General features: G+C 58.5%; 1 protein-coding gene and 1 pseudogene across 3 annotated transcripts in view; one reads left to right on the top strand and one right to left on the bottom strand.

The window, feature by feature from the left end:
- The window catches only part of COX5A (cytochrome c oxidase subunit 5A), an 18,697-nt gene extending 17,571 nt beyond the window's left edge, over positions 1-1,126 (bottom strand). For both annotated transcript variants that reach the window (XM_079769073.1, XM_079769072.1), the window contains exon 1: positions 938-1,126. In XM_079769073.1, coding sequence (XP_079625199.1) covers positions 938-1,043 — 106 coding nt within the window. In that variant the 5' untranslated portion in view covers positions 1,044-1,126. The remainder of the gene's footprint in view (positions 1-937) is intronic.
- Positions 1,051-14,121, top strand: LOC307097588 (multiple epidermal growth factor-like domains protein 8; annotated as a pseudogene). Its single transcript has 3 exons — positions 1,051-1,070; positions 5,567-9,260; positions 9,316-14,121. The product of its transcript is annotated as a multiple epidermal growth factor-like domains protein 8 (transcript).
- Positions 14,122-17,561: the final 3,440 nt, after the last annotated feature.

Here is a 17,561-nt window from a genome sequence, read left to right on the forward strand (position 1 = left end):
GAAACCTTATTAGCTTTGAGTTTGTGAGTTCATATGTTAAAATATGTATGGTTAGGGGCTAAATGATGTAGGATATACATCCACCATGGACTAAGATCAAACTGTGGTTATAATAATTAAAATTATAGTGCTGGGCAGTCACTGGGAACACATATATTAGGAGAAGGAAAAATAAGAGACAGGAATCAGCAAAGCATTTCACACTCCAACCAAAGGCTTTAACCCGAAGCGAACAATAAAGCCTCCCCACACCTGTAGATCCCAGTATGCCTGGTCTGTGGTATCCCATTTCTGAAACGGGAATGGCCTGTTCCACCCTCCTTCAGACTTCAGGAAATAGCCACACACGTGCAAGAATGAGGTCGTGGCAGAGCAGTCTCTAAAGATTAACAGAACGGTCTGTGAAGGTAACCCCCAAAACGCCAACCGGGAAAACGCCTGACTAAAAACAGTATAGTGTCCCCCGAGGCAGCACACTGGTTCTCTGGACTCCGGGGCGGCGGTGCCCGGGTGCACCCAGGGACCTCCCCGCCCTACACTGGGCCGCGCGTCCGGCTCAATGTCACCTTCGCCAAAGCGCTGATGGCGGCGGTCACTCCCCAGGAGGTGGCCCCGGGGTCAGCGCCGGGGATTACGGTCACGACCCGGGGACCGAGGGGGTCGGGGTGACGCGGGAAGTGCGCTGGGACCCTTCTTTGGCGCCCACGGCAGGTCCACCCCTGACCCGCCCGTGGTGGCCGCCCAAGAAGTCGCCGAGGTGGGCCCCGGGGACGCGCCCTCGAGTCCTCCAGCCGGAAGGCGGCCAAGGGGGCGGCCGGGGCCACCGGGTTCAGCCGCCCGCCGGCAGGGCAGCCTAGGCCGCGGGGCGAGCCTGCTCTCGCGTGGCGGCGGGGACCAGGTCACCGCAAGGACACACAGGCGCAGGAGCGGACCTTACCCGCGGCGGGGCCGGGGGCCGGTGCGGCGTGCAGGAGGCCTCGGGAGCTGGCTCGGGAGGCTGCGGCCGCTGCGACGGCGCAGCGGCGGAGAGCGGCACCCAGCATTGCGGCGATGGCGGCGCGCAGGGCGAAGTGAGGGGAAGCCGGCTGTGAGCTCACCGGCCGTTCCGGAGCTCCCGGGCCGGACTCACGCACTGACGCACAGTGGGCGGGGCACGAGACTCCACCCACCGCGGCGCCGCGCCTCCGCCGGAGCGAGCCGCACGCAGCGGGGGGGGGGGGGGGGCGGGAGGCTACGGCGGCGGGGTGTGGACAAACTGTGGAAGCTGGGTCCCGCCGCCGCCGCCGCCAGGAAGTGAAGGTGGAGGGAAGAGGAGGGAGCGGTGGGTGTGTAGTGGTTCAAGTCCTGCTTGGGGCTACTCCATCACCTCGAAATGGGAATAACAATACCAACAAGGACAAAGTATAATAAAAATACCTTTGCTCCCCCCTATCCCAGGTTTGAGCCTAAAATAAGAGAACGAATGGGGGGGAAAAAGCAACTGCTTACATATAAGGGACCTTATTAGCAACTATTCTTATTCACAAATCCGCAGGCATTAAAAAATGAGTTCACACACACCGGCATGGCTCAGTGGCTGAGTGTCGACCTATGAATCTGGAGGTCATGGTTTGATTCCCGTAAGGGCACATGGCAGGTTGCAGGCTGGATCCCCAGTGTGGGGCATGCAAGAGGCAGCCGATCAATGACTCTCTCCCATCATTAATGTTTCTATCTCTCTCTCCCTCTCCCTTCCTCTCTGAAATAAATTTTAAAAAAAATGAGTTCAGCCCTGGCTACTGTTGCTTGGTGGTAGAGCTCTTCCATGCACCAAGAGGTTGCCCGGTTTGATTCCCCAGGGCACAGGCCCAAGTTGCAGTTCTGTCCCTGGTTGGGGGCCAGCAGAAGGCAGCTAATGGATGTTTCTCTCTCACCCATGTTTCTCTCTCTTGTGGAGGCAAAGGGGCCACATGCTAACCTGACTGGCTCAGGGAAGGCCTGTGTGGTAACCTTGCAAACTCAGGGACATAAATGGTCTGAAATTAAAACTTTTTAAACTAAAAAACAGTTTATGGTAGGTAGTGTTGTCCTAGACTGGTATCTTCCCTGACAAAGGTCAATCTTTACCTTAACTGAGCCTATCTATTGCATCTACGAAAACATATCGTTGGAATGTCAAAGTAATTTTTCTTTTCTTTTGGACCCCCCAAAACACTGGCACCTCTCTTCAAAGACCACAAATCCCCTCATTGTTATTGAGTTAATTGTTGACTGTTAACTACCCTGCACCCACTTAAGTAAAAGAAGTATGTATCTATTATTTTATTTTTTATCCAATCCCAGAGGTCCCTCCTCACCGGCTTTGCTTTCTCCCACTGTTAGGTCTGATCAAATAATTGAATCAATACCCCCCTCCCCTATCAACTGACCTTTAGACCACTTCACAACTGACCTTCCCTTTTGCTTAGACCACATTCCATTTGCTAAGACTGGACCTTTTCACCTTGAGGCTTCTGATATGTCCTTCCCTGACCTCTCAGGTCCGTCAGACCCTTCCTTCAACCCTTCCAATTACTCAATTCTCCATTCCCCTCTTGGTCTCCTCAAACCCAACTCCTTATGTTCCTCCTCCGACTGCCCCCCCTGTCTTCAGTATCCACCTCTTTGTCCACCCCCTCAACTCCTTACCAAACCCCCCTCTTCCTTGTTCCTGGACAGCCTCCAGCCCCTGTCCTTCCCCTCTGAGAGGTGGCCGGGTGAAGGTATTGTCCGGGTACACATCCTATTTTCTTTGTCCAACCTCACACTGATGGAGAGGCGTCTTGGGGCTTCTCCCACAGACCTTTACTAAGAAATTTGAGTACTTGACCCAGTTCTATGACCTGACCTGGCACAACATCTATGTCCTCCTGTCCTCCTCTCTCACCCAGAGGAGAAGGAGCGCACCTGGCTAGCAACTCAGGACCACGCCCCATGCCCTCCATAGACAGGACGCAGCAGCCAACCAGGTTGACTCTGATGCAGTTCCCCCAAAGTGACCCTGGATGATACTATCAGGTCAGTTCTCCAGGGTGCCAGCTCTGTAGCCATATGATCACCTGCCTCAATGTCAGACTCAAAAAGGCTGCCCATAAGGCGGTCAACTATGACAAACTTAATGAAATCACTCAGGGCCCTGATGAAAACCCAGCTCTCTTCCTCTTCTGCCTCACGAAGGCCTTACAGAAATTTACCACCTTAGACTCCACCTGCCCAGAGGGAACTGTTCTTCTGAACATCCATTTTATATCCCAATCAGCCACCGACATACACCATAAACTTCAAAAAATAGACACAGGTCCACAGATCCTTCAAAAAGACTCATTAAACTGGCCTTTAAGGTCTTTAATAATAGAGACGAGGAGAACCAAATCCAAAAACAAAGGCCCAGAAGGAGGCCTTCCAGCTCCTAGCCACCGCTCTCATGAACCCCAAACGACGTGCCAGTCCTCCAGCCAAGGGTCAGTCAGGGGCTAAGCCTCCTCCGGGCCCATGCTTCAAATGCAACAAGGAAGGACACTGGGCCAAGTCCTGCCCAAATCTGAGACCCCTGCCTGGGCCCTGCCCAAGGTGCGGAAGGGAAGGCCACTGGAAATCAGACTACAGTCTGGCCCCTCCAGGTCAGAAAGGCTGCCCTCTGGATCTGGTTTGCAGCTCCCAGACCTCCTGGGACTGGCTTCCAAAGACTGAAGCTGCCCAGGCGCTGACAGGGCCCCACAGACTTACATCACCAGACAGAGCCTCAGGAAATGATTGTGGTGGCAGATAAACCAGTCTCCTTTTTTTTTTTTTTTTTTTAATATATTTATTGTTGAAAGTATTACATATGTCCCCCTTTCTTTCCCCCATTGATCCCCTCCAGCCTGCCCCTGCCCCTCACTCCAGGTCTTCAGCACTCTATTGTCTGTGTCCATGGGGTTATGCATATATGCATAGAAGGTTTTTGGTTGATTACCTCCCACCCACTCACCCTCCCCCGCCTTCCCTTTGAGATTCTGCACTCTGTTCCATGCTTTCATGTCTCTGGATACACTCCATTCATCAGTTTATTTTGTTACTTAGATTCCACATATGAGTGAGATCATGTGATACTTGTCTTTCTCTGACTTATTTCACTTAGCATGATACTTTCCAGGTCCCTCCATGCTGTCTCCAAGGGTAAGATATTCTTCTTTTTTGCTGCTGCATAGTATTCCATGGTATAAATGTACCACAGCTTTTTTATCCTCTCATCTACTGTTGAGCACTTGGGCTGTTTCCAGATCTTAGCTATTGTAAATTTTGCTGCTATGAAGATAGGGATGCATACATTCTTTCTGATTGTGGTTTTGGGATTCTTAGAATATATTCTTAGAAGTGGGATTGCTGGGTCAAATGGCAGTTCCATATTTAATTTTTTGAGGAAACTCCATACTGTTTTCCATAATGGCTGCACCAGTCTGCATTCTCACCAGCAGTGCACTAGGGCTCCCTTTTCTCCACATCCTCTCCAGCACTTGTCATTTGTTGATTTGTTGATGGTAGCCATTCTGACAGATGTGAGGTGATACCTCATTGTTTTAATTTGAATCTCTCTGATGATCAGTGATTTTGAGTCCGGCAATGAGACAGGTATTTATATGGCTACAGAGCCGGCCCCCTGGAGAACTAACCTGATAGTCCCATCTCGGGTCAATCTGGGGACTGCATCAGTGCCAACAGGGTTTGCCGCTGTGTCCTGTCAATGGAGGGCATGGGCGTGGTCCTGAGCTGCTAGCTAGATGTGCTCCTTCTCCTCTGGGGTGAGAGAGGAGGACAGGAGGACATAGATGTTGTGCCAGGTCAGGTCATAGAACTGGGTCAGGCACTCAAATTTCTTAGTAAAGGTGGTTGGATTGGTGGAAAAAACCTAAGACGCCTCAGTCTGTATGAGGTCAGACATGGAAAATGGGATGTGTACCCAGACAATACCCTCAGTTCCTGCTACCTCCATAAGGGGTAGAATGGGTGCAGGAATAGAAGAGGCTGTTGAGGAGGGTGGTCTTTCAGTGGCCCGATAGCAATTGTTAGGTGGAACCCTCTGGATTTCGGCACCAAATGTTAGAGTCACCAAAGGAGGAACACATGAAGCAAAAGGGGGCAAAGAATTATGAATTTGGTCTTACGTTCCAGGCCCGAGTCCGTGAGGACAGGCTCCGCCCCCCGCCTGGAGTCTCTCCTGGCCGGGCCCGGCCCGCACCCTCTATGGAGGCCCTCGTCCGGCTGTAGGGCCCCTCGCCTCATGGGGACCCATCCATTTCTAAGGTCCGTTTTGGCCTGCAGCGGTCTGCGTCTGTAATTGCTGGACATCACGTATGGGGTCAGCCAGCCTATGGGGGCCTTTGTCTATAAGGGACTCCCACAGTCCCTAGGGGTCGGCCCTGTCCATAGCAACCCCATTTACAGGGCCTATCATGGGTCTATAGGGTCCACCTTTCGACCCCCAGAGCCCGTCAACAGAGGCAGTTCCCTTCACGGGGACTGTGACTCCTGGGCCTCCCTGGTCTACCAGGCCATGTCCCGTCCATAGAGGTCGCATTTTCAGGGCCTCACATCGTGGAGGGTCCGTGTCATCTGTAAGGGTCAGTGCTGGAGGCGGCGATGGCCCTGGGCGGGCTCTGGCCGCCGTGCTGGCTCTGTGTTTGGCCATGCTGGGGCTGATGTCCCCTGGGGCCCGGGCGGGGGACTACAAGGGGCAGCGGCAAGTGCTGCGGGAGGCCCCAGGCTTTGTGACGGACGGGTGCGGGCAACTACAGCGTCAATGGCAATTGCGAGTGGCTCATCGAGGCACCGAGTCCCCAGCACCGGATCCTGCTGGACTTCCTTTTCCTTGAAACAGAGTGCATGTATGCTTACCTGTTCGTGTATGATGGTGACTCCCCCTGAGGGCCCCTGCTTGCCAGTCTGAGTGGGAGCACCCTACCCCCACCCATCGAGGCTTCCTCTGGCAAGATGCTGCTGCACCTCTTCAGCGATGCCCACCACAACCTGCTGTGAGGCTTCAATGCCTCCTTCCGCTTCTCCCTCTGCCGTGGGGGCTGCCGCAACCATGGGCAGTGCCAGGCCCCGGGGGGTGTGTGTGCCTGCGAACCAGGTTGGGGGGGGCCCTGGCTGTGGCCTGCAGGAGTGTGCAGCCTACTGCGGCAGCCATGGCACCTGTGCCTCGCCCCTGGGACCGTGCCGCTGTGAGCCTGGCTTCCTGGGACGTGCCTGTGACCTGCACCTGTGGGAGAACCAGGGGGCTGGCTGGTGGCACAATGTGAGTGCCGGGGACCCTGCCTTCCCTGCCCGTGTTGGGGCAGCTGGTGCCTTCCTGTCCCCACTAGGGCTGTTGGCCGTTTTTGGAGGCCGGGACCTCAACAGCGCCCTGGGTGACCTCGTGCTGTATAACTTCTCTGCCAACACCTGGGAGCACTGGGACCTGAGTCCTGCCCCGGCTGCCCGTCGCTCCCATGTGGCTGTGGCCTGGGCCGGCTCCCTGGTGTTGATGGGCCGTGAGCTGGCTGATGGCTCCCTCACTAGCGACGTGTGGGCCTTTAGCCCACTGGGCAGGGGCCACTGGGAGCAACTGGCACCACCTGCTTCTAGTTCCGCGGGGCCGCCAGGCCTGGCAGGTCACGCAGCTGCCTTAGTGGACAACATCTGGCTCTATGTGTCTGGTGGCCGCACCCAGCATGACCTCTTCTCCTCCAGCCTCTTCCGTTTCTGCCTTGACAGCACCAGTGGGGGCTATTGGGAGCAGGTGATTCCGGCAGGTGGGCAACCCCCTGCCGCCACCGGCCACTCCATGGTGTTTCACGCCCCATCTCGAGCCCTGCTGGTTCATGGTGGACACGGCCCTCCACTGCCCGATTCTCTGTGCGGGGGAACGCCACTGAGCTCTTCCATGTGGATCGGCGTGTGTGGACAACCCTGAAGGGCCGGATGGGCTGCAGGGCCCACGGGAGCGAGCCTTCCACACGGCCAGTGTCCTGGGCAACTACATGGTGGTCTATGGAGGCAATGTGCACACCCATCACCAGGAGGAAAAGTGCTATGACGATGGCATCTTCTACCACCTGGGCTGCCATCAGTGGGTGTCAGGGGCTGAGCTTGCCCCACCAGGAACGCCTGAGGGCCAAGCAGCGCCTCCCAGTGGTCGGTACTCACATGTGGCAGCTGTGCTTGGTGGCAGTGTCCTGTTGGTGGCTGGTGGGTACAGTGGCCGGCCCCGTGGGGATTTGATGGCTGACAAGGTGCCCCCCTTTGTGTTCCAGACGCCTGCCCCAGACTACCGTTTGGACTATTGTTCCATGTACACGGACCACAGTGTCTGCTCTCCAGACCCCGAATGCAGTTGGTGTCAGGGGTCTGCCAAGCTGCACTGCCTGCTGGGACCCCCTCAGGGGCTCTTCTGGCTGCCAGCTGCCTGGGCCTGGAGAGCCTCCTGGGTGACTGCCAGGCCTGCCTGGCCTTCAGCAGCCCTGCAGCTCCTCCCGGGGACCTGGTGCCCTGGGCTGGTGCGTGCACAATGAGAGCTGCCTCCCCCGGCCTGAGCAGGCCCACTGCCGAGGAGAGCAGATCTCAGGCCCCGTGGGCTGGTGGGGCCTGCACCTGTCTCCGTCACATCCCTGGAGGCCTGCGTCACCCAGAGCTTCCTGCCTGGCCTGCACCTCCTCACCTTCAACAGCCACCCAGCGCCTCCCAACCTGACAAGGTCTCGATTGTCCGCAGCACAACCATCTCCCTGACACCCAGGCCAGAGACCGACGTATCACTAGTCTCTCGTGGCTTCACCCACCCACTGCTTCCGGGCGGGCCCGCTGGGCCAGGGGCTGAGGACGTGGCTGTGTGCGCCCGGGCCCAGCGCCTGCACGTCCTGGCCCGGATGGCCCTGGCCCTGACCCAGAGAACATGGAGGAAGTGGGGCGCTGGGTGGCTCAGCAGGAGAAAGAGACGAGGCGGCTACAGCGCCCAGGATCTGCTCGTCTCTTCCCACTGCCTGGCCGGGGCCACAAGTACGCGGTGGAGATCCGGGGCCAGCTCAATGGCTGGGCGGGCCCTGGGCACAGCGAGCTCACCCTGCTGTGGGACCGGACTGGTGTGCCAGGTGTCAGTGAGATCTTCTTCCTGGAACCCTACCGCTCCGCAGCCTGTGCCTCCTACTCCTCCTGCTGGGCTGCCTGGCCGACCAGGGCCGCGGCTGGTGCCTGACCAGCTCCACCGGCCACCTGCGCCAGAGGGGGGCTCACTCATGGACAGTGGGGCCCGCGGGTCCTCGCTGGTGCTGGTGCCTGCCCCCTGCCCGCTCTGTGAGGAGCATGGTGACGGCCACACCTGCACCCAGGACCCCTTCTGTGGGTGGCCTCAGAGCACCAACCGCAAAGGGGACGCAGCATGCAGCCGGCGAGGCCGGGGTCAGGGTGCTCGAAGAGCCCAGAGGAGTGTCCCCCGCTCTGCAGCCAGCGCCTGCCTTATGACGACTGCCTGGCCAACTCAAGCCAGTGCGCCTGGTGCCAGTCCACCCGCACCTGTTTTCTGTTTGCTGCCTACTTGGCCCGGTACCCATACGGGGGCCGCCGAGGCTGGGATGACAGCGTGCACTCAGAGCCCCGGTGCCGGAGCTGTGACCACTCCCAGACCTGCCACGAGTGTCTGCAGGGCCAGGAGTGTGGCTGGTGCGGCAATGAGGACGACCCCACACTGGGCGGTGCCTCCAGGGGGACTTCTCCGGGCCCCTGGGTGGGGGTAACTGCTCCCTGTGGGTCGGGGAGGGCCTGGGGCTGCCCGTGGCCCGCCCTGCCCGCTGGGCGTATGCCCGCTGTCCTGATGTGGGTGAGTGTTGCCGGGGCCTGGCACGGTGCCACCTGCGGGCGACCTGCCTGAACACGCCCCTCAGCTACGAGTGTCACTGCCAGCGAGGTTACCAGGGTGATGGCATCACATACTGCAATCGCACGTGCCTGGAGGACTGCGGCCGTGGTGTGTGCAGTGGCCCCCTGACTTCCCCTGCATGTGTGACCTGGGCTGGACATCTGACCTGCCCCCGCCCATGCCTGCCCCGGGACCCCCGGCCCCCGCTGCTCCAGAGACTGTGGCTGCAACTTTCACAGCCATTGCCCAAAGCGGGGCCCGGCTTCTGCGGTGAGTGCCAGGACTGGACCTGGGGGAGCACTGCGAACGGTGCCGGCCCCGCAGCTTTGGCAGCGCCACGGGCTCAGGCGGCTGCCGGCCCTGCCAGTGCAGTGGGCATGGGGACCCACTGCTTCCGGGAGCGTGGGGCAGCGAGAGCCGGGCCAGGCCTTTCCTATTGTGTGTGGGTTGTCTCAGCCACTGAGGTGCGATAGCCCTGTGCTCCTGGGACCCTCTGTCCCCCACTCACCCTCACCTTCTCCCCTGACAGCAGCACCCCGGCACGCTGAGCTACATGCTGGCCTTGGATGGCTTCCCATTCTTCCTGGACACTGGTGTGCAGTCGGACCGTAGCCTCATCGCTGCCTTCTGCGGCCCGCGGCGGGGCAGGCCCCTCACTGTACAGGCCTCTCTGACTGCTCGTGTTGCACTGGGAGGCCAACATCCTCGTCCTGGGGCTTCAACGCTCCAGTGGGCTCTGCCCGCTGTGGGCCAGGGGGCCCTGGGAGCTGCCTGTCCCCCAGGAGTGTGTGCCCCAGGATGGGGCCGCAGGTGCTGGCCTCTGCTGCTGTCCCCAGGGCTGGGCTGGCCCCCACTGTCGCGTGGCTCTGTGCCCTGAAAACTGCAATGCCCACAGCGGGGCAGGGACCTGTAACCAGAGTCTGGGCGTGTGCATCTGTGCTGAGGGCTTCGGGGCCCCGACTGTGCCACGAAGCTGGACGGCGGACAGCTGGTCTGGAGACCCTCACGGACAGCCGCCTCTCAGCTGACACTGCCAGCCGTTTCCTGCACCGCCTGGGGCACGCCATGGTGGAGGGACCTGATGCCACCTTGTGGATGTTTGGGGGCCTGGGCCTCCCCCAGGGGCTGCTGGGAAACCTGTTCAGGTACTCAGTGAGTGAGTAGAGGTGGACACAGATGCTGGCAGGAGCTGAGGACGGGGGTCCAGGCCCCTCACCCTGTTCCTCCCATGCAGCTGTCTATGTGCCTGCTGGCCGTGGTGCCATGTACCTGAGGGGGGGTGCTCACGGCTGGGGGCATCGCCCGTGACTTCTGGGTCCTCAACCTCACCACCCTACAGTGGCGGCAGGAGAAGGCCCCTCAGACTGTGGAACTTCAGCCGTCGCTGGTCACACCCTCACTGGTCTCCGCTCCTGGTGGGCGGTTACTCTCCTGAAAATGCCTTCAAGCAGCAGCTGCTCGAGTACCAACTGGCGACTGGCACCTGGGTATCCGGAGCTCAGAGTGGGACCCTCCCCACAGGTCTCTGTGGTCATTCTGCCCTGTACCACCAGGCCACGACTCTCTCTACGTGTTTGGGGATCTCTGCTTCCACGTGGAGCTGGTGGCCCCGTCCCCTGAGCTCTGCTCCCTGCACCGTCCTGACCGAACCTGGAGCCTGCCGCCCCTTCTCAGGGGGCAAAGCCCCGCCCCCGACTTTTCCACGCCTCCGCGCTGCGAGGGGACACCGTGGTGGTCCGGGGGAACGCTCGGACCCTGATGAGTTCAGCAGCCATGTGCTGCTCTACCAGGTCAACTGCTACTCTGGGCTGCTGCCTGACCTCACCCGCCAGGCTTCTGTGGGGCCCCCGATGAGGAGTCTGGGGCCCAGGCTGTAGCAGCAGTGGGGGCCGCCTGTACATCTCAGGGGGCTTTGGGGAGTGGCCCTGGGCCGCCTGCTGGTCTTGACCATGCCCCCTGACCCCTGTCGCCTGCTGCCCTCACCTGAAGCTTGTAACCAGTCTGCGGCCTGCACCTGGTGCCATGGGGTCTGTTTGTCTGGGGACCAGGCCCACAGACTGGGCTGTGGGGCCCCCGCTTGCTCCCCAATGCCTCATTCCCCTGAGGAATGCCGACTTCTCCGGACCTGCAGTGAGTGCCTTGCCCGCCATCCCGGACCCTGCAGCCTGGAGATGGAGAGGCACCTGTCCACCAATTGTCCCGAGGGTGCCTGCATAGGGCGCAGCGGGTCCTGCACCTCAGAGAACGACTGTCGGATCCATCAGCGAGAGGCCTCTGGGCAGGGAACTGCTCGGAGGCTGCGTGTGGGCTGCCGACTGCGAGCAGTGTACCGGGGAGGGCAGGTGCATGTGGACACGGCAGTTCGAGAGGACGGGGAGCCCCGCCGCACCCTCTCCGTGCAGCCCACCTACGGCTGGACATGCTTCAGCCCCTCTGCTGACGTGTCCCCCATGCCGGCGAACCATCGCCCCCACTCCCCGCCCCACTCCCTGTCACCTCCCGCCCAGCTGTACCTCCTGTCTGGACTCCAAGGGCGCGGCCGGCCGGCAGCACTGCGCCTGGAGCAGCAGTCCCCAGCACGGTCTGAGCCCTCATACTGCCCCTGCCATGTATGGCCGCTCCGAGGGCCCCAGAGCTGCTCCCTGGGCTGTGCCCAGGCAACCCCGTGCGCCCTGTGCCGACGGCGCCCCCTCTGTGGCTGGTGTGCCTGGGGGGGGGGGGCAGGATGGGGTGGGCGCTGCCTGGAGGGTGGACTCAGCGGCCGCCCTGATGGGCTGACGTGTGGACGTCCTGGGGCCTCCTGGGCCTTCCTGTCCCGCCCCCTGAGGACGAGTGTGCAAACGGCACCCTGACTGCAATGAGACACAGAACTGCCGTGACCGCCCCACGGTTGTGAGTGCAGCTGCAAGACAGGCTACGTCTTGGGCAGTGTCTCCGGCCGTGCCGCCCAGTGTGCGCCCGCCCGGGGCTGCGGGGATGGCTCCTGCGTGGAGCCTGACCCCTGCCGCTGCCACCTTGGCTTTGTCGGGTGCAGCTGCTCCACCGGGTGTCGCTGCGACCGCCACAGCGAGTGCGCTGGCGCGGGGCCCCGACCACGGCCCGCTCTGCCGCAGCCTCACCGGGGGCAGCCTCTGAGCAGTGCCGCCCGCTGTTCTGTTCGGGGCTTCTGCCTGGGGGCGGCCCCGCCGCACCGTCTGTCGCGGCAGCAGCCACGTGTGTGTCTCCAGGAAGGAGCCTGAAACGGCCAGGAGGGAGCCAGAGAAGGACTCCCTGGATCCAGCGGGGAGTGAAGACTGGGTCACAGAGGGTCCCAGCGGAGACGGCTGTGTGTAAGCTGCCAGAAAGCAGCCGTGGGTTCAAAGGTGAGAGCTGCCTCCACGGCTCTTCCGCCTGGATGGGAGTGCGCCAACTGCCAGCGCAATGGCCGTGCGAGACCCGTGAGGAGCAGACGGGACAGAGGCCGCTCCCAGCACCAGCGCGCCAAGTGCGGGCGCCGTTCCGCGGGAGCCCGCTGGGCGGCGCAGTGCGACCGCCTCTCTGTGCGGCAGGCGAGCTGCCGGGACCCCACGTCCCAGACCGATGGCTTTCAGGAGCCCAAGCGCCCGGCCCTGGCCCCGGGCCGCACGGTCCTCTTCGGTGTGCGGCCCGAGGTCACCAACGTGGACATCCGCCTGACGCTGGAGGTGACCTTCGGGGCCCTGGACCTCCACGTCTCCACCTCCTACGACACCTTTGTGGTCCGCGTGGCCCCCGACACGGGTGTCCACACAGTGCATATCCAGCCGCCCCACCCCCTGCGGAAGGCGGGTCCCGTGGGGCTGGGGATCTGGGGGGGCCAGGCGCAGGGAGTGGGTCGGCACCCCAATGGAGCCACGGGTGCGGGAGGTGTGGCCACGGGGCCTGATCGCCTATGTGACCGTGACGGAGCCGTCAGCCGTGCTGGTGGTTCACAGCGTGCGGGACAGACTGCTCATCACCCACCCCCTCGAGCACCACGCCCTCAGGCCAGCCGCTCTACCTGCTCCTGCTGGGCGTGGGAGACCCAGGGCCGGGCGCCAGCGGTTCGGCGGACTCGCAGGGCCTGCTCTTCTTCCGGCAGGACCAGGCCCACATTGACCTGTTTGTCTTCTCCTGCTTCTTCCTCTCCCTCTCCCTCTGTGTGCTCCTCTGGAAGGCCAAGCAGGCCCTGGACCAGCGGCAGGAGCAGCCGGCACCTGCAGGAGATGACCAAGATGGCCAGCCGCCCCTTTGCCAAGGTCACCGTCTGCTTCCCGCCCCACCCTGCTGCCCCAATTCCTGCCTGGAAACCGGCCGGACTCCCGCCACCCACCTTCCGCCTGGCACCCCTGCTGCTGACGGGGGCTGGCGGGCCCTGGGGACCCGCGGGAGGGGGCTGCTGCCCCCCAGCCATCCACCACCACTGCCGGCCTGCGAGCCGGGCCCATCACCCTGGAGCCCACGGAAGATGGCATGGCAGGTGTGGCCACCCTGCTGCTCCAGCTGCCTGGCGGGCCCCACCGCCCAGCTGCCTGCCTGCGGCACAGGCTGCATGCATACTGTGGGGGCGGCGGGGTGCTGGGGGCAGTGGCCACGGGGCTGGTGTAGGTCGGAAGGGACTGTTGAGCCAGGACAACCTCACCAGCATGTCCCTCTGACAGGCCGGGTCCCTCAGCCACAGCAGCCAAGTGCCCTGATGGGGCCCCTCCACATGGGGGCCCCTGGACACTGTCCTCAGCGGACTCTGGTTTCCTTCCCCTGGGGGTCCCCACACAAGGCCTCCTTTGTTGTGCATTCAACAATTATTTATTGAGTTCCTACTGTGTGCCAGGCACTGTTGAAGGCACTGGACCGGGCAAAGAGGAACCGAGACAGAGAAGTGTCCCCAGTCTCCTGGGACTGATGTGGAAAGTCAACTGGGCATCCGAGAAGCTAGATAGAAACAGAAGGAAAGGCTGGGGGAGTGTGTTCCAGGCAGAGGGAGCAGGTTCCTGATGTGCAAACCAGCTGTTTTAATGGAAAGAGCATAAAGCTGGCCAGTGTGACCCCAGCTGAGTGTGAAGAGGGGATAGGGCCGGGGTTAGGCCCCTGGGGCTGGGTCACCCAGGGCCTGTGGGCCCCAGATAGGGTTTGGGGTTTTGTTCTCAGGGCAATGGGAAGCTGTTGGACAGTTTTATGAGGGGGGATGACAGGATCCGATGTACCTATTTAAGAGGTCGCTCATCTGTGGCAGGGAGAACGGATTGGAAGGGCTGAGAGAGACAGCAGGGGGACAAGAGAGGATGATGGGCCAAATCAGGGTGGTGGCTGTGGGAGGGGAGTCAGGGACAGAGCAGGATGTGGGTAGAAGGGTGTATGGGTAGTGTGAGTGTCAGCGTGAGGGAGGGAGGGAGGAAGCCAGAAGGACCCTAACTTGTGGCCCATGGATGATGGGGTCATTTATTATTATTATTATTGTTAATCCTCACCCGAGGATATTTTTTCCATTGCTTTTCAGAGAGAGTGGAAGGGATGGGGAGAGAGAGAAACACATTGACTGGTTGCCTCCTGCACCACGCAACCAGGGGTGGGGAGGAAACCTGCAACCCAGGTGCGTGCTCTTGACCGGGAATTGAACCCAAGACTCTTTGGTGCACAGGCCAACACTCTAACCACTGAGCAACACCAGGCAGGGCTGGGTTGTTTATTAACATGGGCAGACTGGGGCTTGTGGGGGCAGAGCAGGAGCCTAGTTTTGGGCCTAAGATGCCCTTTAGACATCTCAAGTCAGGTCCAAACAGGGGAACAGAAGCCCTCAGTGTCTCAGCAGAAGGAATTGAATGCAGGGATGGCTGGGCTGGTGGAGGACAAGGCTGAGAAGAGTCAGAGGCGGGACAGTGAGGCAGCCCCGGGGCAGGAAGCTGCTGCTGCCACCCCTTGGCTGGAGGGACAGAGCTCTGGCGGTGCTGCCTGACCCCAGGACTAGGAGACAAAGCCACTGCCTGAGACGCCCCAGGCATGGGGGTGAGAGGGTTGGGGTGGACACCAAGGCTGGAGGTAAGACTGGTGGAGACCTCAACACACCAGACAGTGCTGTTTTGGGTTATCCCAGGGGCTGCTCCCCCCTCAGCCATCACCTTGGACTTCTGAGCTCCTCTACCCCTTGAAGACACCCACCTCCAATCCTAGCCATCTTGAAGTTGAGACTCTCCTTTCCCAAGACTTTGTTGTGGGGTCGAACCCTGGAGTCAGAATAAGACCACCGGAGGCTGCTGATTGATTAAAAAAAGCAGGCAGGATTTATTGAACTGGCCAGGACGGCCGCGAGGGCACCACACGCAGGTGGACACACTCATGACCGCGCCGTTTCAGGTGTAGGCAGTCCTTTTAAAGGTCCAAACCACAAAAATTTTCCTTTGTCCTGCTGGACATTGGAATGTGGCCCTATCTTGTGAAAGCAGGTTTTTACAGAAGCAGAACCAAGCGGAGTCAGTAAACTCTAAAGGTTATCTACAGTTTCTACTCCTGGAGCTACTGAGTCAGTGGGAATCAATCTCCTGTAGTCCTGGTCCTCAGGCACAGGAAAATTACCTTTGTGAGTCTCCAGGTCTCAGTCTGGAAGCTGAGGTAACTACCCTATTGTTTAAGCAAGTAAGTGCGTGCAGAAGCCAGAATAGCAGGGTTAAAATTCAAACAGCATTTTTTACCTAAGTATGGTTGCTACCATACTTCATTCCCCACTGGTTTTATGTGCATGAGTCAAATCATGGACTCCTCTTACTTCCTTTAAGGGCATTCTCTGTTCTGTTCCTGCTCTCCCGTCCCAATCCTAGCCATCTTGAAGTTGAGACTCTCCTTTCCCAAGACTTCATCCATCAGCTGCTTTTTTGGACCTTGGAGAGCTGGGCCCTGCATATTCCCCTCTGCCAGGGGCCGGCTGAGAGTATGGGGAATGATCGGATCAACAAATAAAGAGTGTGGGAAGAAAAAAAAAGAATTATGAATTTATTAGGTCATCTGGATACCAGATGGCCTGAGCCCCAAAATGGTGCCAGCTCCCAAAGATGGGGAGTCAGAGTTTTTTTAAAGGACTGTAGGTGGGCTTTTTCTGGGCAGAGAATTCTCTGTGCAGGTCCGGATTCTGAGAAACTCGAGAGGGGAGAGATGCTGGTCTTAGCAAGTGGAATGTGGTCTAAGCAAGTGGAATGTACATTGTAAAGTGGCCTAAAGGTCAGTTCCCAGGGGAGGGGATATTAATTCAATTATTTAATCAAACCTAACAGTCCCATTTGCTTATTTTCTCCTTAGTTTCCTTTGCCCTGGGACAGTGGTCGGCAAACCACGGCTCGCAAGCCACATGCGGCTCTTTGGCCCCTTGAGTGTTCTAACATCACTTCTTCAAAATAGACTCGCCCAGGCCGAAAACCGACTTCTGCGCATGGGCCACGAAGTTTCAATCGCACTGTACGTGCTTGCCCGCACGTGGTATTTTGTGGAAGAGCCACACTCAAGGGGCCAAAGAGCCGCATGTGGCTCGCGAGCCGCGGTTTGCCGACCACTGCCTTGGAGATATATCCATAAAGATATTGCTACAAGAGATGTCTGAGATTTTGCTGCCTATGGCTTCTTTTCGGATTTTTATGGTTTCACTACTTACATTTAAGTCTTTTATCCATTTTGAGTTTATTCTTGTGTATGCTGTAAGTTGGTGGTCTAGTTTCATTTTTTTGCATGTATCTCTCCAATTTTCCCAACATCATTTATTGAAGAGACTGACTTGACTACATTGTATGCTCTTGCCTCCTTTGTCAAATATTAATTGAGCATAAAGGCTTGGGTTGATTTCTGGGTTCTCTGTTCTGTTCCATTGGTCTATATGTTTGTTCTTGTGCCAGTACCAGGCTGTTGTGATTAGGTGGCTTTGTAGTATAGCTTGATATCTGGTATTGTGATTCCTCCAACTTTGTTTTTCTTTCTCAAGATTGCTGCAGCTATCTGGGTCTTTTTTGATTCCATAATAATTTTTAGAGAATTTGTCTAGGGCTGTTAAGTATGCTGTTGGTATTTTAATAGGGATTACATTGAATCTGTAGATTTCCTTGGGTAGTATGGACATTTTAATGATGTTATTCTACCAATTCTTCTACTTGTTTATATCTTCTTCTATCTCTATTTTCAATGTCCTGTAGTTTTCTGAGAACAGATCTTTGGTCTCCTTGGTTAAGTTTATTCCTAAGTATCTTCATTTTTTTTTTGTTGCAATTATAAATGGGATTGTTTAGTTTCTCTTTCTAAGAATTCATTATCCTATACTAGTATAATAAAAGGCTAATATGCAAATCAACCAAACAGCGGAATGACTGGTTGCATGACACACACTGATCACCAGGGGGCAGACGCTCAACACAGGATCTGCCCCCTTGGTGTTCAGTGCGCTCCCACAGAGGGAGTGCTGCTCAGCCAGAAGCCTTGAGTCAGGCTCATGGCTGGTGAGGGCAGCGGCAGTAGTGGAGCCTCTCCCGCCTCCGCTGCAGTGCTAAGGATGTCTGACTGACGGCTTAGCCCCACGCCCCTGAGGGCTCCCAGACTGCGAGAGGGCAAAGGCCGGGCTGATGGACCTTACTGAGTGTACGAATTTCATGCACTGGGCCTCTAGTTGGTATATAAAAAAGCCATCAAATATTGGGTGTTGATTA

Source organism: Cnephaeus nilssonii (genome assembly GCF_951640355.1).
Source record: "Cnephaeus nilssonii genome assembly, chromosome: 4".
In the NCBI taxonomy this organism is placed as follows: domain Eukaryota; kingdom Metazoa; phylum Chordata; class Mammalia; order Chiroptera; family Vespertilionidae; genus Cnephaeus; species Cnephaeus nilssonii.